The 22,436-nt window shown below is 35.9% G+C and overlaps 1 protein-coding gene across 1 annotated transcript in view; it reads left to right on the plus strand.

The window, feature by feature from the left end:
• Window positions 1-15,457, plus strand: part of LOC145664529 (phospholipid-transporting ATPase ABCA3-like) — a 705,558-nt gene extending 690,101 nt beyond the window's left edge. Inside the window, exon 26 of the mRNA XM_081731273.1 lies at window positions 15,313-15,457. Coding sequence (XP_081587399.1) covers window positions 15,313-15,324 — 12 coding nt within the window. The 3' untranslated portion in view covers window positions 15,325-15,457. The remainder of the gene's footprint in view (window positions 1-15,312) is intronic.
• Window positions 15,458-22,436: the final 6,979 nt, after the last annotated feature.

Raw genomic sequence — 22,436 nt, forward strand, 5'->3', positions numbered from 1 at the left:
CTGGTAACCCTACCATTGAAGAAAATTTTCCTAAGACTATAAATTCTCTTATATATGGCGCCTGGTAGAGACTGAAGAACCTCGTTTTCTTCAAGAATTATGGCACTGAATATTAAAGTTTTTTAAAAGTTTCATTAAGTTTTTAGGTCAGTTTCACTGTGACATGAAATCACTAACACACAAAGTTCCACAAATTTACTGTCCAGAAGTTCACTATGCTTGGTATCATGGGTAAAAGCGGATCTGAAAAGCTCAGGTGATGCATTACGTCACGCCGTCCCCCATGTCTCTCTTTGCCCATTATATATATTTTAGGAAGTGGATACGTAATGGATATTATTTGAAAGTAGGATAACGGCCTCCCCGCGTTTCACCTCACTTTTACTCGTACTTGGTACAAAAATCACGAAATTCGATACGATACGATACACGACGAGCCATTTTCGGAATCGAGGGCAATTTGTTGAAACGTTTTAAGTCTGTATGATTGTCATATTTGGAATTTTTAACGAAATGTTAAAGATTATTCATTAGGACATATATTTATATGTCCAGTTCTGTCTTTTACGAACATTTTACTATTTGAAAGTTCGTAATCTTGTTTTACCTTTTTCAGCAAATTATTTTCATTTCAGGTTTATATATATATTTTTTTCTTACTTCCAACAACACATTTAAATAGAAAAAATTAAATTACTTAATTAACAGTGTGAAAATTTTATCTTCTTCCAGTGCTGTAGAAAATTACACGAATTGTGGAACAGGCTATATATATTTGGTCGGAAATAGGGGACTATAAGGGCTTTATCTCCAAATTTACACTACATAATGGCAGTTGATTTCACGATAATAGAAATATCAACTACAGTCTAGCTACTGGATGGTTCCAAAACGCGATTAACTGGATTCTGATCAATTTAAGGTTTAAAGAGAATAGGTCCGTTTAATTCAGAAACCAAACTGTAATTTGGTTCAGTTTTGTGTGAAAGCAGACATTATATCGTTGTTTTTAGAATACCCGCAGGGGTGCCCACAAAGGGGGCTATGACGCAAACTGCGTCATTGTAATATCTTGGGGGGTAAAAATCTATATAAATATGTTTGAGGAGGTGTAAAAATTAATCGAAAAGATTTTTATTTTCATGGAAGACCACCTACGGATAGACAATTGGCGGGTGCGTCATGGACATAAGGGGAGGTGGGCACCACTGATATCCGTACATATTTTGGAAAAGTTCCGAGAGATATGTGATGCTGTCGTCTTAGATTAAGGTATTATGAATGTACTGCTTCACTTTTGAATGGAATTGTGATTTCACATGTTTTGATTTTCTATATATATTTTTGTGAGAATACGTTAATGAGCAATGGAAAATACAACTATTTTTCGGTTCGGTTTGGTTTCGGTTAACATTTTGAAAATAAAATGAAATAAATTCTTCGCGTTCAGTTCCCAGCATTATGCTTGTCAGTTTGAGAGAGATTATTATTAACAGTGAATTATAAAGGCGATTTGGTGGAATGAGAAGGTGGTACGAAACGGGATTACGAGAGTGTCCCAAGAAGACACACGACTACCATGTCCACCTCAAGCTTACTTTCCTTGGGAACGAACCAGGTACTCCACCCATCAGATAGTTAACTAGTCGGGGTTCCAGGTTGGATTCCCGGTGGGAAAGCTTTTGAAATTTTAAATGTTTTTGATGTGTGTGTTCGTGTCCCTGTCGTTCAAGGTTAATGGAACTGAAAACGAGTCTAACCTAGTAGAAAATAGACAAGTTACAGAGATATTTTCGGTGAATCAGAAAAACAGAGAAAAGTGGTCTGAAGCGCCAAGTTCCAATTAAGGGTTCGAATAACTCTCAAGACCACTTTCTCCTTCATGTCCTTGCGTGTCTCTGTGTCTTCTTTTTGTTTTCTAATTTAAATTAGAATTCTCTGCACCATAGTATTTTATCATGACGGAAATCAGTGTTTCGTCCTTATTAAAACCTATGAATCGTGAACGGGTGCAATTTGCTACATACACGAGTGTTTTTTCCTTACTTAACAGAGTCGTCTTAGAGTAGTGGCGTGAGCATTGGTTTCATAATGCTAGGATCCTGGTTTCTATTCCTGCATAGGTAATTAGGGAAATTTTTATCATTGACAATATCGATACTTCTGATGTATAATAACATAAAAATATTTCATTTCTATCGGTCTTAGAGTTGAAACGACTTTCTTCACAGAGGAAATACTAACATGACGACACATGTTTACGACCTTGATTCGTACTGTCTGAGAATGTAACGTATTTAGCAAGTAATTCATGAATACATAAGGCTCATACTTAGGGCTTACGACTTAGACACTAATTCTTTCAAAGTATCTCTTATAAGGCAATTCACCCTTAGACAGTGAAAAGAAACAATTTCTTTTTCTATCATTTTCAGTATACTTATTCGCATTTATTTCAGTGTAGTTCCACCCATCCATGTGTCACTGATTATTCTAGAGATTTTAAACTGAGAAGTCTTGTAAGTATTTCTTTTGAACTAAATGTAAACAAATATGCAATATAGGCAGTAAACATCAATTTTAATATCAAATCATCACATTTGCAATTTGCACATGTAAAAAGTATTACTACCTCGCGAAGGTAGGACGAGAGGATATTTTCAAACCGATTATAGGGAACGAAAGTTTGCATAAGGAAAGTAATGACAACGGTGTTAGACTCGTGAACTTTGCAACATCCAAAAACCTAATCGTGAAGAGCACAAAATTCCCACATCGCGACGTTCATAAATACACTTGGACATCACCAGACGGAAAAACACATAATCAAATTGATCACGTTTTAGTAGATAGAAGAAGACAATCTAGCATAATTGACGTCCGGTCGTTTAGAGGGGCTGATTGTGACACTGATCACTACCTGGTAGTAGCGATAATACGGGAGAGATTATCGTTGAATAAAGGTAATATTCAATGTCCGAAAACGGAGAGATTTAATTTAAAGAAATTAGAAGAGAGCCAGGTAAGAGAGGAATACCAGATTGAAGTTTCGAATAGATTCGCGGTTTTAGAAGACTCGGAGTGCACTAATGTTGAGGATGCTTGGATTGAAATTAGAGATAACATTAAAAGTTCAGCAATAGAAAAATTGGGACACGCGGAAATACGTAGGAACAAACCATGGTTCGACCAAGAATGCATTAAACTAGCAGAGAAGAGAAAACAGGCAAAATTACGGTGGCTACAAAATCCGAATGAAACAACTACACAAAATTTCGCAGGTATCAGGCGGGAAACTTCCAAAACTTTTAGAACAAAGAAACGGGATTTTTTGAAAGCTAAAATTAAGGAACTTGAAGATAGTAGTAAAAATAAAAATATTCGGGACATGTATAAGGGGATCAGCGAATTTAAGAAAGGCTATCAACCTCGTGCTTATATATTAAAGAAATCTGACGGAACAGTTCTCACCTATACAGATAGCCTCTTAAATAGATGGAAAGATTTCTTTGACGATTTGCTGAATACGCAGCCAAAAACTAATGTGCGTGGAGAAAAGGAGATACACACCGCAGAACCGTATATTCCAGAACCCAATCGAATAGAAGTGGAAGCCGCTATAAAGAAATTGAAGAAACACAAATCTCCGGGTGTAGATGAAATTCCGGCTGAGTTAATTTTAGCTGGAGGCGAAAAATTGTGGAACAAGATACACAAACTCATTCTCCTTATCTGGAACAAGGAAGAATTGCCACAAGAGTGGAAAGAATCAATCATTGTTCCAATTCACAAGAAAGGCGACAAAACTGACTGTAATAATTATCGAGGCATTTCTCTTCTGTCAACATCCTATAAAATCCTTTCAAATATTCTGTTAGCAAGATTGACCCCATACGCAGATGAAATTATTGGAGATTATCAGTGCGGATTTAGACGAAATCGATCAACTATCGACCAAATATTTACCATTCGCCAAATACTCGAAAAGAAGTGGGAATACAATACCCCGGTACATCAACTATTTATTGATTTTAGAAAGGCTTACGACTCGGTTAGGAGAGAAACATTATACAACGTTCTTACAGAACTTGGAATACCGAGAAAGCTAATTAGATTAATTAAGATATGTTTAAGTGAATCCCAAAGTAAAGTCCGGGTAGGAAAATTTTTGTCCACGAGCTTCCACGTCGAAAATGGCCTGAAACAAGGAGATGCGTTGTCGCCATTATTATTTAACTTCGTGCTGGAATACGCCATAAGGAAAATCAAAGATAGCAACCAGGGCCTAGAGTTGAACGGTATTCACCAGGTTATGGCATATGCTGATGATGTAAATTTAATAGGGGATGATAGGAGAACAGTAGAAATAAATGCAGAGATCTTATTAAACGCTTGCAGGGACATGGGTTTAGAAGTAAATGCAGAAAAAACTAAATACATGGAAGTGCGTCGGGACCGTAATACGCCAAATTGTGGAGGCGTTAAAATATTAAATAATGCTTTTGATAAAGTGGATACTTTCAAATATTTAGGATCAATATTAACAGACGAAAATCATATTCACGAAGAAATTAAATGTCGACTAAAAGCAGGGAATTCGTGTTACTACTCGGTTCAAAATCTCTTGTCGTCGCGAATTCTGTCGAGGAATTTGAAGCTTAAAATATATAAAACGATAATCATGCCTGTTGTTCTATATGGTTGTGAAACATGGTCGCTTACTCTGAGGGAAGAACATAGATTGAAAGTATTTGAGAACAGGATCCTGAGAAGAATATTTGGACCCAAGAGGAACGAGAATGGGGAATGGCGGAAGCTTCATAACGAGGAACTACATAGCTTATACGGTTTACCCAACATTGTTAGGGTCGTCAAGTCTAGGAGGCTTAGGTGGGCAGGTCATGTAGCTAGAATGGAAGAAAGTAGAAACGCTTTCAAAGTCTTGACCGGTAGACCCATAGGAAAACGACCATTAGGAAGACCTAGGCGCAGATGGGAGGACAATATTAAGATGGATCTTACAGAGATAGGAATACAAAGTAGAAACTGGATGCAATTAGCTAAGGATAGAAGTCAGTGGAGAGCTTTTGTGAACGCGGCACTGAACCTCCGGGTTCCATAGGCCATAGAGTTAGTTAGTTAGTTAGTTAGTTTAAAAAGTATTACTATTTTAATTATTTCATCATATCTTCATGTTACAAAATAAAAAAAACCTCTCAGACAGGGTTTCGAACCCTCGATCTTCAAATTTCAAAAATTCGTTACGAAGACAGAGCGGCTCAACATGCTTGCCTACTGGCGTCATATGAACGAATCCACAGGTAGTGTCTATATAAAAAACAGGGAAAATACAATTCCCTCTGTATAAATCTGCAAGAATTGTGACGGATCTAGGATTACTCTTTTTGGACTTAGTGTCTGAACAAGTTTCCAAATTTGTTTGAACAAGATTTACCACTGAAACAGCCCCAAAAATATCCTCGATCGTGTTCGAATACGACGTAATATTGAGGTCTCAAATCTTCAGTAATAATAATAATAATAATAAGAAGAAGAAGAAGAGAAAAAAGAAGAAGAATAAGAATATAGAATACAAATTCCTTATGAGGATACATTGTATTAAAATTTGCAAAATCGCCCCTAAAATTATTCAAAAGTTATAAAATAGTCGGGATTGGACAGAAGTGTCCGTACCAGCAGGACATACCATCTGCGTACGTCCGTACAATTAGCTAAATGTTTAACGAAAGGTTTCCAGTAAACATTTATGTAGAAAGCAGGACCACTGAACTTACAACAGCCGTACGAAAATTTATGTTTTTAAGTTTTATGTTCCATATTTATACCGGCTAAGCTAAAGGGGACGTCGATGATGAGATTGAAAGAAATACTGGAATGAAGAAATAGGACTTAACAGAACCCCGAGAAAAACACACGGCGTGTCTCCAACACAATGCACACTGGAGAGAGCTGGGATAGATCCAGGGACACGAGCTCCATGGCTGAGTTGGCTACGACTGAAACAACCATAAAGAAATCGCGTAACCTGTTGGGTACAGGATGAACCAATAAATTCACAAAACTTCAATAATAATAATAATAATAATAATAATAATAATGGACCACCAATGGGCAACTAGCACATTTTGCCAAAAATTGGCGACCCCGCAGCGACTCTACGCGTTGGCCCCACTTCCGTTTTAAAAATTATACCAGCATTGGCCCACCAGCAGCAGAGACGCTACGGAATGCCAATGAATCTCAAATTATTTCCCGAAAATACGTTCAATCGCCAATATGTGTGGTTTGTTTACATTAAGGCGAGTCAAAAAAATTAAAAAGTAAAAAAAAAAAAATTCTCCGGGATGGACTGTTATTAGTAGTCGCGGTTTCTTCCGATTCCGCTACGGAGGCGATGAAGAAAACATTGCTTTTGGAGAAATAAATCGTTGGAGTCTTTCTAATTTGGCTTATCAGAGTGCTCCTTTAACCGTGTATATTCGACAATAAGCGTTTGGGATCAGATGAAATGCAATCACATTGTTGTAATTTTATAACAAAAAAAAAAAAAAACATTCTCTTTATTTCACTTCATAGTTCTCCCATATTCACTTTCTAATGATCGTCGAACACACTCATCTCAAGATTTTTCACTTCATGATGCAGAGCCAGGGGTTACTCTTGAGCCCCGGAGCTTAATTTAGGAACAATTCATCATGACAAAATAGCATACCTGTGTTTTCTACGTAAAAGGTGTTAAGTCCAAAATGTTCTAAACGTTTGAACTTTAAAAAAAAACTTTCTTATAATACTTTGTGGGGAACTATTTATGCAGAGATTTAAAAATCTACTACCCAAATTTTAAACAAAAGTGTTTCACTAAAGTTTCATGTAGAAAGTATTCTACTGTATACGTTTTAAGGAATATAACTGTAATAAAAATAACTGAATATCAGTGGACAGTAAGGCTAATAATAAACTAAGATTTAGGAGAAGCAGAAATAGTTATAAAAAATTTTGCTACAAAAATACCTATACAGACCATAATTCGATGAGCTCAGAAATACAAAGTAACAAACTAGCGTATAAGATTCAGTCTACAGAGCAATTTTTACTTAAAGAATGGACATTCCGAGAATTGAGATAAGACGAGAAAAGTTTACGATATTTTTCGTCTCGTCTCGATTCTCATCTCGAAAGTGAGAGGATAATTTGAGTTAGTCTTGTCCTGTCACGAATTTAAAATGTCAATTATCGTCTAGATCTTGTTTGTTTTGTTTTAGTAACAAGATGAGAAATTCGTCTTCTCGTGAGCAAGACTAAACAAAACCTCCATATTCTTGACAAATGGCACGTTTCTGCTTGTAATGGTATGACATGAGCGATAATATGCTACTAGCTTGTAATCTTCTACGAGATAATATTAACTATCATTAGTTTATTATTATTACTATTATTATTCCTGAAGATTTAATAGTTCAAGTATTGAAACATCAGAGTATTCAAATATCTGAAGATAATAAAGCGTAATTCATGGTCGGTCAATCGCAACCACAAATTCTAAAGTTAAAAGAAAAAAAAACATTACTTGCCTTCCATGGATCCGATTCGAGGATTTTCAGATTACCGGCCGAGCGCCTTGACCACTTTTTTAAAATCTTCTTTATTGAGAAGCAACAAACAAAATACATGAACATATTAAGAATTTTTTAAAAAGTGAATCAATACATTTAAAAATATGTTAAAAATTAACACAAAGAGGAAAAAAATAAAATGGCATAATGAACAAAGACAATGCATATATACATAGGCATATATACATACATATGTATATATACATACATACATATACATACATACATACATACATATATACATACATATGTATATATGTATGTATATATACATACCTACATTATCATGAGCTGATGTGAAAAAGATATATTACAGATTTTTTATGTTTTATTTTTTTTTAATATTACATGCGTGGACAGTTAAATAGTTAGCAAAAATTTCCTTTTTCGTGCAGGAGAGGGAAGGCTGGCCTGATATTTCAAATATTGGTTGTATAATTCTATATGATATGGCCTATTAGTACACACAAGGAAGATAATTGTTTGCATAGTGATCCAGATAACAGCATTGTTTTTAAATGTCGGAAAGTAATTAAAATCAGGCCACAAGATAGGTTCTGTTACAGTAAAGCTATGAGGTGAAAGGCGACAAATTTTACTAATTAGAATATAAAAATACGTCCAGATGATTGGTACGTTGGAACAGGCATGAAACTTATGTGCTAGTGTATAGAGATTGTTGCAAATGAAAATGAAATGAAATCTTTAAGTTTTACGTCCCACGGTTATGCCGGTTAGGCTAAAGGAGACGGTGATGATGAGAGATGAGTGAAAATGGTGGAATGAAGAAAGTGGGAGGAAACGGGAGAACCCCGAGAAAACCCACAAGCACGGTGTTTGTCCACCACAAAGTTCACTTGGCGGGGGCTGGGATCGAACCCGGGACCCCAAGCACCAGAGGTGAACGCTCTACCACTGAGCCACCGAGCCCCCACAGAGATTGTTGCAGTATGGGTATATATTACTATTTACAATACCTATATTGTGAAGTTTTTCCAGTGTTTCGTATACATTATTGACTATGAAATAGCAAATTGTACGTTGGTTGTGGGTGAGAAAGGAAGCGTTGATTTTTTTTTCATATGGCATTCCAATTTTTGTGTGGGTGCTTTAAGACGACATTAGGTATACTAAAAACCCACAAGCGAACAGCGCCAGTAAAGGTTGTTGACCGAGCCCGTTTCGATTGGATCTTTTGCTAGCAAGGCGTATATCATATCAAGTATGACATCATGTAAATGAGGAAATTTGTAGTTCCAAGGAAACACGTGTACTAGCGCCTGAAGGTCTAAACAATGGAAGCAGACATTGATAACAGCAGCCATAACCGAAGTCTCGTGTTCACACACAAGCTTACAATTTCTGTGCATAAGAAGGGCACGTGCCTGTGCTTCTATGTGCAAAAAACCTATGCCTCCTTCAAGTGAGGGAAGGTAGAGTTGATTTTTAGCCACGCGTAAGATTTTGGAATGTCATAAGAAAAACAAAGCTTAACTGGTTACATATTTTGACTGGCATTGGTAAAATCTGTGCAATGTGGCTTAAAATACTAACAATAGACGTTTTGAGAAATAAGTTTCTACTAAAAATGTTCATGTTTCACTGTCTATGAGTGATAAGAAGACTTCGGATTTTATTTGCTCTAAGATCAGTGATTGAAGTGAGACGGTATGTGGTGGTATGCCATACCGCCTCTGTTTTTTCGTAATCAAAGCATACTGTCTCTGGTTTTTCAGTAGTCAAGACGTACCATTACTGGAGAGTAGATGCTAAATACCTTTAATAAAACTATTTTTATACATAGTAATTGACGAACAGTTTTGCATGTAAAAAGATTTCTTATGTAAAAAATCTAAATTGACAACACTGACAGTTTCGTTATCTTTTTCCTACTTCAAAGAAGTTCATCTTGTGTATATTTTGATGTGCCATATTGAATTGTTTCTTTCTTATGTAAGTGTGTGTCTTCTTGCCTTAATACATATAAATGTCGCGTTTTGAGCGTGGACGGATCTTCCGGGGGATTGAAATATCCCTCCGGCAGTTTTCCCACAGGAAATTGTTGATAGACCTATAAAAACTCGGGTTTTCATCATTTTCGTGAATAATTCTCTATAATGGAACATAAGGAAATATTTGTTTATTTTTGCAGAGTTGCTGGCGGGTATCAAAGTTTCCCCATGTCCCTCCCTCCTGTAACTACAGAGAAACTCTCCAATGGTTTTCAGTCATTATGTAAATAGAAATGCAATATTTTGGGCAACACATCGTCACTGTATTTCAATATTCAGATGGCCGGTATGTAGAGTCAAACCAGAAATAAAATATAACCTCTGCTTTTTTTCCACTTCGAATACTGTGTAAGATTATATGAATGATTTATTTAACAATCACCAGACACAGCTCAGAGGCCATTTTACATTGGATATCCAACAACAACAATAACAATGGAAAGGATTTGGGAAGGTATCGGCCAGGGCCTGTTTAGTAGGTACCATCCCGGCATTTGCCTGGTAGGACTGAGGAAAACCCTGAAAAACCTCAGTCAGGATGGTCGGCAGCAGAATTCGAACCCACAACCTCCCGAATGCGAAGCCAACGCTCTACCACTTGAGGTACTTCGCTCGGTTTTTGTTTTTCTGTGATCGAGTTGCGCTCCAGAAGCCTGTTCATACAAGGTTAATAAACGTAGGCAATTCATGTCGCCCGGATTTTGTAAACAATAGTGGGAATCATCAATATAACTTTGTACAGTTAGTTTGGTATTGTAGACAGAGACACCAGAGAGTAAATGATCAGTCTCGTACATAAGTGGAGCAAAGGACAAACTGAATAATGGACTTGACATTGGATCACCTTGCAAAATAAGATTATTAATGTTTATTGGGCTACTTAAGCCACCATTGACTTTAATTTTTGTCAATCTATGCGTATAAATTCCTCGTACAAGAAAAATAAAGCAGGCCCCAAAACCATATTTCTCAAGGACTTTGGATAAATATTCATGGTTAATCCTATTAAAAGCTGAGAGTAATCCGTAGCTAAAACATCTACGGGTGAAGGAGCAGTGGATCGTGGTAGAAAATGAAATCTCTAAGATTTGATAATGCCTTATAGATCGGGTTGTTTTGGCCTATTCCATATTGATATAAAATTAGCAGTTTGTCACTAAATACTTTTATTCTTGCAGTAAGACAGCGTATTAAATTTTTTAAATCCGTACACAAAAGGGAAATAGGACTTAAATCATTAACACTGGAAATGCAAGAATGTTTAGGTACTAAAACTGTAACACCTGTGCGGAAAGATTCACCTAGAACAACAGTCTGCCTATATTCATTGAAAAGGTTTGTAAGAAAGGGTGCTAATATATCGATAAAAGTTATATAAAGTTCTAGGGGTAGGGAATCAATCCCGTAGATTTTCCTCGACGGGCGGAAGCAATGGCTGATTTAACCTCTTCTACTGTAAATAGGCTAGATAGATATTCTTGATCCTGTTCCTGTAGGTCTGTAGGAAGATAGTTTAGAATTTCAGGACTATCACAGAAGGAAGTAGGCTTGGCATACAGCTGTTTATAATGATTTGTGATACAATGTATTTTTTGCTCACCTACATACATCTGACCTGTGGCAACTTTAAGCTGATATATAAATTTCTGCTTTCCGCGCATGAGTTCTTTGTTGATTTGTACAATTCCGGGAGTTTCTAAGTCGTCATATTGATGTATTTTACTGCGAGTCGTGAAACCTTGCATGCGGCGTTTGTGCATGGCTAATAAGTGGGCTTTGATTTCTTGAATTTGAGGTGGAAAATTGCTACCTTGAAGTTGTTCTTCTGTGTAGTGGTGTAATATTGATACTGAGTACAATATGAAGCAATCCGATCTCGACAATATTGTTGAATAACCACTCGAAGTTTCGGTTTGATTCGCTTTTCCCAGAAATTCATAAGGGATCCTTTGTAATATTGATGATGGTGTAAAAGGGCTGCCCATTCTTCGTGAATAAGATGGATGTAATCAGGCTTCTGTAGGATGGAGGTATTAAAGTACCATAAACCACTTCGTTTTAAAAAATTTTGAGACGGGTAGATCACTGTAACTGCAAGGTGGTCACTTAAGCAGTTGGGTGTAATTTGTACATCTCGAACCCCATGAAGAAGAGATTTACTGATATAGAATCTGTCCAATCGAGAGGAAGACGATCCAGACGTGAAGAATGTATATCCTGGTTCATTAGGATGAAAATGGCGCCACACATCCACTAAGTCCTAAGTTGTTATTAATTGACGTAGAGCAGACGAATTACTGAAATGAGGATAAGCATCGAGGGGAGAAAGTGTGCAATTATAATCCCCGGCAAGAATGCATGGGGAGTGACCATTATACAAAGCCGGGGAGTTCAGTAGCAAAGAAATTATTTCGTTCTCGTTTATACGAAGAACCAGATTTAGCATAGACACTGCACAAACGAATATGTTGTAAATCTCCGGTGGTAATACGCTCACTGGGATGTTGTAAAGGTGCCACAAAACTGAGATTGCTGCGGCAAATAATGGCGGTTCCTGAAGCTGTTTCACTAACACTGGTAACATGAGAATGATTGGGTAGGTAATGGAACTCCGTGACTGCGACTTCCTGGGCGAACAAAATATCGATTTATTCTTGATGTATAAAATCACTCAGGGCATGGTGTTAACTAAAGAAGTGAACTTATTGAGATTAACAGTCGCTAATCGGAACATAAAAACGAGCAAAGACAAGAAATATATGTAAGCGTAACAACACATGATAAATAGGAGGTAATATTACTGCAGAATGAATAAAGAAAAAACACAATACAGTATTATGATGCCACTACAGTTTTAGGTAACCCCTCCTTCGGAATTAACCATTGATTTCGACTTTTTTGTGAAAGCTCTCGTTTAGCGTGCATGATTGATAGAAAGATCTGTATATGACGCAAATCCTTACTACACACACTACTGAGTACTTTTTGTTTATTGAGTTTGCGTTTATTACTATGAATAATTTCTGTATCTGAGTCACTTGTGGAGTCACTACCGCGAGAGTGTGATGGTAAGTTGAGAGTTAATTCTGATGGAACAACTAGAGGTACGGTCTGAGAGACGGAACAAGTTTCTTCGACTTACCTTAGAAATTGATGTTACGACTGTTGAAACAGCTAATGTGGTGCTGAGTGTTGTGGGTTCTGGAATAATTTTAGTATCCTGAGTTGCTTCCACTTCCATGGTATTAGAAAGTACATGTTCTGCAAGGAGCCGATTCGGAGTGAAAGTTGGCATCTGTTGGCTGGTTGTCTGCTTCGTTCAGTGGCTTTGAAGAAGTTGATTCCAGAACATCCTTATGAAGCACGGGAAAAACACTGTAGCTACCGGTGTCAGGAGCTGATGGATCTACTGGTAAATTATTAGGTACTCGTACAATGGGAGAAATGGAATTGTTTGATGTATATGGCACAGTAAAACGTGAACTCCTCTTCTTGGAACACCCCTGAACAAAATGGTCGGGGGAGTTGCAGATGGCGCAAGTTAGAATTTGACCAGGAAAGCTGGTAAACAAACGTAAACCACAGACCGTGATAAACGAAGGAATGTTTCGCTTAATAGTCATTTTAACAATCTTACGACCCGTTCTGGTAGCATAGACATGTTCCTTTGAAAATTGTTCGTCGACAATACTAGTGACATCGCCATATTGGGAGAGCACACGTGTTAATTGCATGTCACTAAGTTCCATGGGGCATAAGGACACCTTGACTATCACCACAGAATTATCCGCCAAATCAATAGCCAACACATGGTCCCCATTATTATCGGAGTAGGTCACTACTCCATTAGTACTAGCTAGGATTTGTTCACATAATACTTTGTTAATTAATTTCTGATATAAGTTCTTATGTATAAAGTTCATTTCAATGGACAACACCCGATCAACAGTTAACTTAAATACCTTACGTATCCATTCATGAATGGCAATAGACGTGGGCTTTTGACTCGCCATGACAAAGTTGATGTGCAATGTATTAGCTTGTATGCAACTAATGGCAGTAATTCGACGATAAACGTCACCAAACTACGAACAATAATAAATATGCACTGAAAATGCTTATAAAGTTATAACGTTTAAACTGAAAATAAGTCACACTGAAACTTTAAGTTCACACAAGAAAGTAGAGATGCAAACAAACACTCGAAATTGGAGCGACTGCAGAGACGATGTTACTCGCCTCGTTGCGAGCGCTGAACTGACCCATGAACAGTGTTGCCAGACCAGCCAGTTGGAAAAGCAGGAGATTCGAAGACAAAAAACAGGAGAAATCAGTAGACACATACAGTGTTGGCGTTTGAATGTAAATCCGAGGGGAGGCAATAAAATTTGCCATTATTAAGGGGGCAGTAGTCAAAACAAGCAGTCCAGAATTCATTTCCGATGAACTACGTTGAGCAAATGAAAGGGAAAAGTCCCGATTTATATTAATATTATTTGATACACACATGTATCACCGTAAACCGTAGTGAAAGAGCAAATTGGAGTGGAAAAATGTCTTTTCATACACGTAGCGATAATGTAACTGTGTTGTGCAGTCACACGTGATCGTGACGTAAGACGATTTCTTGCTGACGATCGTGGAGAAACGATCTAAGGCACTCTTCCAACCCAAGTCCCAATCTAAACAACACTTACTTGTAAATCTTCCAGAAAGTCATAAAAACGCTAACCATAATGCATATAGAAGATGACGTACAGTTGTATTCTTTGGATTCATATTATATACAGTAAAACTCTATAACTATATGCTCTACAGAGCCTTGTGTATTATAACAGAGAAATTTCGTCTTTTTATGTGAGGAAACATTGAAAATTCAATATTAATAATAATATATTTCTTTAACTTCTCGAAGTAAGGAAAAAGCAGGAGATTGTTCACTTTTCATTTTCTTTCGCAGTAGATCAGTAGAACGTAGAAAAAGCAGGAGATCTCCTGCAAAATCAGTAGATCTGGCAACACTGCCCATGAACCATGATCAATACACGGTAAAAGGTTCGTCCTTAGTGTGTTAACGTTAGGTTTCTTCGCCTACGTTTACAAAGTTCTACGTAATTTTTATTCGATTCAAAACGTCTTTCGTATTTATTTTATGATAATATAAGAAAAATATTTGACATAATTTATATTAATAACTTGAGTTGTTCTTATAAATTTGGTCCTCAATTTAGTTTCTTCTTCACACCAAACTACATATATGACAGATTAAATGCTCATACTCTGCATTTTGTTTCAAACCAGTCGTCATTACCTGGTCAAGGACTTATGTCCGCCACTAGACAAACGTTTGCTCGACGTAGTATTGAAGCACAAGGATTACATGGTCAGCTCCAAATGGAAATGATTGAACTGTTGCCTTCTATTTATGGTTCTTTTTTAACAGTCATTAGAAAAAGAATCATAAACCAGGTGTGGCGAAAATTCGAACTAAAACACCTAATGGCTATCTCAGTGATTAAGTATGATATTCACTCGCCCAACAATATACAATAGAAGTTTTTGTAACAAACGTGATATCTACGACTAATTGTAATACTTTTGTTGTATTAACGTAAAGTGCTAAACTATGACGATTTGTTCTCATTTCTTGTTTCATCCTTTTACAGCTTGTTGTGTGAACTGCAACAGTAAAATGAATGTAAATATCTGTTTTACTCATATTTGCTACTTGAATAGTGTTGTTAAACATAAATTACGAAGTGGATGCTTAGTGTATGAACTGATTGTTCATAACATCGATTCCAAGAACGGTTAAACAATGTAGACCCGCGACAAAAATCTTTTTGACAGATAGTAATGTATTATTTTACCACACAAGGCGTTTCTTTTAGATTTCAGCATAATTAATTGAATACCTATCAAGACACACAGGTTTCTATGGTAGAAAAGGTAAATTGTGACATGTGCACACAAAATATGACTATTAGTCATACTTGAAAGATGGCATGTTTTCTACTGATGCAATGGTTTTCGCAAATGAACTGACACACACTGGATATCTTGTTTTTACTTTCTTAGATTGTCTTTCTTCTTTTTCTTTTTGCTTTATCCTATTTTGTTTCATTTTTCGAACAAACTGAAAACTAGTAATATAACTTTAGAAAATATTCTTGTTAGCTTTAATGTGTAATTAAATAATACATTTAAAAAATAAAAAAAAAACTACCATGGCTTTGCTGATTATATTCTCGCAAAACAAAGATGGAACTCAAAACACCTCGATCTGATGTTTTCTCGTAAAATTTTACTAGAGATATTAAAACTGATAACTAACTAAAGTGAAGGTAACATTGAAATGAAAAATGTAAGAGACTCAGAGATTTTACAAAATACTATAACCTGTAAAATAAAATGAATGTTTGACCAACATTGATTTTTCCTTGGTATGTCTAAGGTTAATCTGTTTGTGACTTTCTCATGATAGCAATCGATCTGTAGATATTAAACGGCTTTTTGTACCCGATTTTTTATTCGTTGCAGAGACAGATGTTTTTCTATTTTTTTGCTGATTGCTAAACTGACATGTATCGAACTAACTATTACACTTGTAGAATGCCTTGTGTAGTTCTCAACCAACCAACCTTAACAGTATTGTTGCAGGATAGGTAAAATGGAGGTGTGAATGCACATTTGCTCACGTTATACATATTCTCGGTAAGTTGAATCAATTGAAAAAAAAACGCATCTTGATATCTTGTACACTCCGCATCAAAAAATGCGATAGCTAACGCCGTGCAGCTAGGCCACCCAATATACACCTTCATATCCCATAATCGTGTCTGGTAAACAGACCCCTCTCTCTTCTCCTTTCTTCCCTCCCATACTAAAACTAGCTAACAACATGAATGTAATTCTAATGTCAAACTACACATGTATTAGTATCGATAAAATGAAATAACAACACCGAGACGAAACAAGATTCATAAGTTGATTTAGGGAAAAACTGAAACAAACACAATGAAAAATTGAAACCAATGTATGTCTATTAACAGAGGTTCAGAAATTAGATAGATAGATAGATAGATAGATAGATAGATAGATAGATAGATAGATAGATAGATAGATAGATAGATAGATAGATAGATAGATAGATAGATAGATAGATAGATAGATAGATAGATAGATAGATAGATAGATAGATATTGCTATTGTTTTGGAAAATTGCGAACTATAGCCTGTAACCATATGCTTGAGCTCATCGAATATTAATGAAGAAAATTTTAACTTTTTAAGTGAACCTCGTATAAAAGCACTCTTAGGAATTTTTCTCTTAGCAAACAAACGAATATGCATATGTGTGTGTGTGTCGCGTTTGCGACTAAAGTCTTAGTGTACCTTCTCTTCTCTGCAAATACGGTACTAAAATTCAACACAAGGAGCAAACTTCGTCTGCAAAAATTCCTGCCTATAGGTTGCCATAGTTATTTTTAGCTCTGAAATCAACAGTTTGCATCGCAAGCCTCTCTGTTGGGTAGAAACGCGGAGTGGCGGGGAGAAAAGCCAAATCAGTCTGACGATTGTTTCTGGTGTGACAACAGCATGTAACCAAGGAGTCAGCTCCGGATGAGCAGACGAACAACACTGTGCATACTATGGTACATTTGTTATGTAGCTAATTATAGTGTTTAGCACATCACAAGTTGTATGGTGCGACGATTAATTAATATTAAATATATGGTCCATTGATTATGACGAAAATGTTGCAGAGAAAACAAAATCCAAGTTTAAAACATTTGTTCGTAATTGTTACTTTTAAAATCGTCTTGACGGTAAGGAGCTAGCTGCACAATTAAAAAACTTCAAGATCACCCAAAGGAAGATAAAATGAAAAGTAAGGGAATACATCCCCCCAACATTAAGGACATCCCCCTGGAACCGCCAGAAATCATTTTTCTGCATCATCAAAGTGAGTGAGAAGTGAAAGTGCGAAATAATAATAATAGAAAAAACGTACGTTGTAGTGAAGTTTAGCCGGTAACCCACGCCTTCCGCGGTCAAGTGTTAAATTTCATTATTATATTCAATTATTTAAATCAAAGTGCCAAAATGTAATGTAATATGTGTTTGTGCAGTTTCAACGTTGTTTAATAAAGTGAAAAGTGAAATTTCGCATATCCTTTATCAAAATAATTATCATGGTATAAATTTATATTTTCTAGTTTAAGAGATAACTTAATTTACTTTTCTTTCCAGCATAAATTACTAATGCCTATGCACATAATAATTTTCGCATTATTAAATTGTATCGGCATTGAGAATACGATTAGAATCAGCTTTTATGTCAGTTTCCCAGAATGTTCTTACCCGAACTCTGAACCGTGTTGTCCAGTTGTTATATGGTCGGCTTTGGTAGAAAGTCCGAACTGCTATTGAAGTCTAAAAAAGACGTCCAAAAAATAGTGGATTGAATCCCGGACTGTCATAAATAACTAAGCCCTCCTAGGGAACTGTAGGACACGAACCCAAGACACTCATAAGCCTATATAAATTGAATCATACAGAAGAGATTCGAAGACGCACTAGACACCAGCATAAATGGTGGCGAACCCTGGATGTATTACAATTAGAGATGCAAAAAAGCCGGCTTTTATGAATCGATGGTTATTTGCACATAAAAAGACGGCTTTTTTGGGAAAAAACGAGAATTTTGGAAATTTTGGCTTTTTTTCATTTTCATGATTTTTCTGTTTAAATAGCTTTCTTATAGTATACTCTAAAGTTAAATAAGATTCCATGACCTGAATGCCACATTTCGCTCTGGAATTCACCATCATAATGGATGGAGCACATGGTTTATGAATTAAAGTAAACATAAAGTACGTAGTATTTGAGGGCAATTTTAGAAGCTATTTAACTTGATTTTAACTTCTGAATTATCGACATTTTTTTCTTCTCTAGATCATTTCTTTTTAGTCATCCGTGTTTCACTTCTTAGAGCTTAGTACTCTAGCTTCTAGCACATAATTAAACTCATTTTTTCAATATATCCATCAGAGCGTACATTTTTCAATATATCTGTTAGAGCGTACTTCTACATTTCCGTTATACTGTAGCTGTGCAATGATTTAACAATAATCTTCCAGACACAACTTTGAATACAATTTGATAGAAATAATCAGTATCAGATTTTTAAAAAATTTTGGGAGGTTTTTTTTCTGAATAATGTTTGGTTTTTCTAAAAATTTCTAACTTTTATTTAAGAGGAACTTAAGTTTATGAATACAGGCATAACAAATATTTCGTTTCGTTTGTATACTCAGCTATAATCTTCCAGATACAACCTTGAAGACCATTTTATACTGATAATCAGTGGCGCATTTAGAAAAGTATTTTCGGAGGGGCTTTTCTTATTAATGCTTAGTTTTTCTAAAAATTCCTAATTTCTTATTTGAGGACAGCTTGAAGTTTATGAGTAAAGGCAAAACAAATATTTAGTTTGCTTTAGAAATTCCGTAATTTCGGGGTAGAGGCTTCAATCCGGAAGACATCCCCACCCTAACCCTCTTCGCAAATCCATCACTGCTGGTAATTAATAACAACAAAGATTTAAAAACGATTAGAAAGTAAGTCGGCCAGGACTCACTTTACACGCACCATCTCTACTTTCACAGATGGGATTAAGAAAAACTTTTGTCAAAATGGTCGAATGCGGGGTTGAATCCCGGACTTCCCGATAGAAGCGCAAAAGCTAACCACTCACTCATGTTTGTTGTGCAGTTGTGCTTAACTTAAATGTATTCTTTCTCTCTCTCTCTCTCTCTCTCTCTCTCTTTCTCTATGTCCACAAAAGCTCTCCATTGACTTCTGTCCTTATCCAATTCAATCCAGTTTCTACTCTGTATTTCTATTTCTGCTAGATCCATCTTAATATTGTCCTCCCATCTGGGCCTAGATTTTCCTAATGGACGTTTCCCGATTGGATTTCCAGTTAAAACTTTGAAAGCGTTCCTACTTTCACGATGTTTGGTAAACCGTATAAATTATGTAGTTCCTCCTTATGAAGTTTCCGCCATTCCCCATTCCCCTTCCTCTTGGGTCCAAATATTCGTCTCTGAATTTTATTCTCAAATAATTTCAGAATGCGTTCTTCCCTCAGCGTAAGCGACCATGTTTCACAACCATAAAGCATAACAGGATGATTATTATTTTATATATTTTAAGCTTGAAATTCCTTGACAGAATTCACGCCGACAAAATATTTTGAACTGAATAATAACAAGAATTTCCTGATTTTAATCGACATTTAATTTCTTTGTGGGTATGATTTTGGTCTGGTAATACTGATCCAAGATATTTGAAAGTATCCACTGTGTCGAAGGTATTAATTGACATTTTAACGCATTCATAATTTGCCCTAACTCCCTTGTGAACTTCCCTCTTTTTAGATTTCTCTGCATTTAGTCATGTCCCTGCAAGCGTTTAATAAGGCCTCTGCATTTCTTTCGATTCTATCAGATTTACATCATCAGCATACACCATAACCTGGTGAATACCATTGAACTCTAGGCCCTGGTTCCTATCTTTGATTTTTCTTATAGCGTACTCCGGAACAAAGCTGAATAATAACGGCGATAACTCATAAACTTGTTTCTTGCCAATCTCGACGTGGAAGCTCGCATTTTTCTACTCGGACTTTACTCTGGAATTCATTTAAACACTTAATAAATCTAGCTTTTTCGGTATTCCAAATTCTGTAAGAATGTTGTACAATATTTCCCTCCTTACCAAGTTGTAAGCCTTTCTAAAATCAATAAACAGTTGATGTACTGGGTAATATATGCCCATTTCTTTTCGATTATTTGTCCCAATGGTAAATATCTGATCGATTTCGACTAAATTCACACTGTTAATCTCCAATAATTTCATCTGCGTATGGGGTCAATCTTATTAATAGAATGTTAAGAGAAATGCCTCGATAATTATTACAATCAATTTTGTCGTCTTTCTTGTGAATTGGAACAGTGATTGATTCTTCCACTCTTTTAAAATGTATTCCATAGTTTTTCTTTTTTGTAAAAAAAAAAAAAAAAAAAAAAAAAAAAGTTTCGTAACTATATGTTGAATTTTCTTGTTAAAAATTTAGAAACCTTCAGCATTGGGTAAACCGTGATGGTGGTTATATATTCTACAGCCTAGGAAACCATACGCTCAGATGAACCGTCAATTACGTATATCATCCATGAACAGAAAATTCGATACTTTCCCGATTCTGAACAAGCTTAACTAGCAGTCAGTGCATTACAGAATTTGGGAGCTTTACCGATTTTGCAGATCCGACGCACCTGATAGGTGGTAACAGATTATTACGTATGTGATCAATCAGTGAAAAATTTGTTCGAAATATTCATACAATATATATGAAAATTAAAACTTAAGTGAAAAATTTCAAGAATGTACAGAACCACCCGAAACGAAGCTCTTGATGTGCAGATTTCTCTTATGTTTTTCTATACTTTGCTTCAAAAAGAGGGTGTGATATTTTGAAGTAAAAATACTAAATACAATTTTGCTAGTTATTTGTGTATCATTTTTTATAAAGTACTTATTGTATATAAGAGGTTAAAATATTATTACATATATTGGTTAATCCTTTAGAATTCATAATGTAAATATGTTAAGAATTTTAAAAAATCTTTTTGAAATTCATGGTATATTTTCGAGGTTTCATATTATTATCTGCATCAGCCACTATTTAGATGAGTTCTTTTTGTTGTAGAGACGGGAAACAAAGTCTGCTTTATCTACTTAAAGCAAAATTTTCAAAAAAAGCCCAAAATTTCCCAAGCAAAAAAGCGAAGCAGAAAAAACCGAGTTTTTTGTCAAAAAAGCCGGTTTTTTCCGAGCCCTTGCATCTCTAATTACAATACAATAAAACTCCGTTTAGTGGCTATCGCAGCATTGGATTTAGGGAACACGCTTATCTGGATTTAGTTGTTAGTGATCGTAACTACCGCCTGAAATTGCCCTCATGTTCCCACTCGTATTGCTACTTCTGAAAATGTCATCAGAAACCTTTGGTTTGAATCATTACTTACTCTATTCTTCTAAGGGGTTTCGCATGGGAAACAGAAGAAATTCTGTTTATGAAATTATATTTACCGCGATGGAACGATCCAGGATTTGTAGATCAAAATAAGATATTATAAACCTAATTCGTCGGATATTATCTCGAAATATATTTTTTATCTTCGAATTTGAATATTTCTTAAGAAATTGAGTTTATTTGCACTCTCGCACTGATTTAGGACAAGAAGAATATGAAAAGAGGTAAACTGAAGTCCGAAGTCCAAAAAAGATGCTCGAAAGCTTGCTCACAAACGAGATGTCGCTGCTTCTTCACATGCGCAGCCACTTCAAATCTGTAGTCGACGAGGAAGAGAACTTTGCATCGTCGACACTGGCGAACTTCAAATGCACGAAGCATCCTGGATCCCTGAAAAAGAGGTCGATGTTAGTTCTTTAGATCCTGTTTCATCTCCATCTTCCTTGTCAGTATTTCCTCCTTGTCATCATCTGACCTAAAAGGATAGGTGTGATCTCCTTGGGAAAACGACAGTATGCAGTTTTGAAAAATTAGGACTGTTAATTAAGCAATCTTATGGGGTTAAAATATTATTACCATCCTACCATTTTCTAATACGTACCGGTACTTTGATTTATTGGCGAAAAACACTACAAATATATTCAGAATAAAAGCATTTTGTAATAAAAGTTCTGCCATTAAAAATAG

The sequence above is a fragment of the Thermobia domestica genome, chromosome 11 (assembly GCF_964235325.1).
Source record: "Thermobia domestica chromosome 11, izTheDome1.hap1.1, whole genome shotgun sequence".
Taxonomy (NCBI): Eukaryota; Metazoa; Arthropoda; class Insecta; order Zygentoma; family Lepismatidae; genus Thermobia; species Thermobia domestica.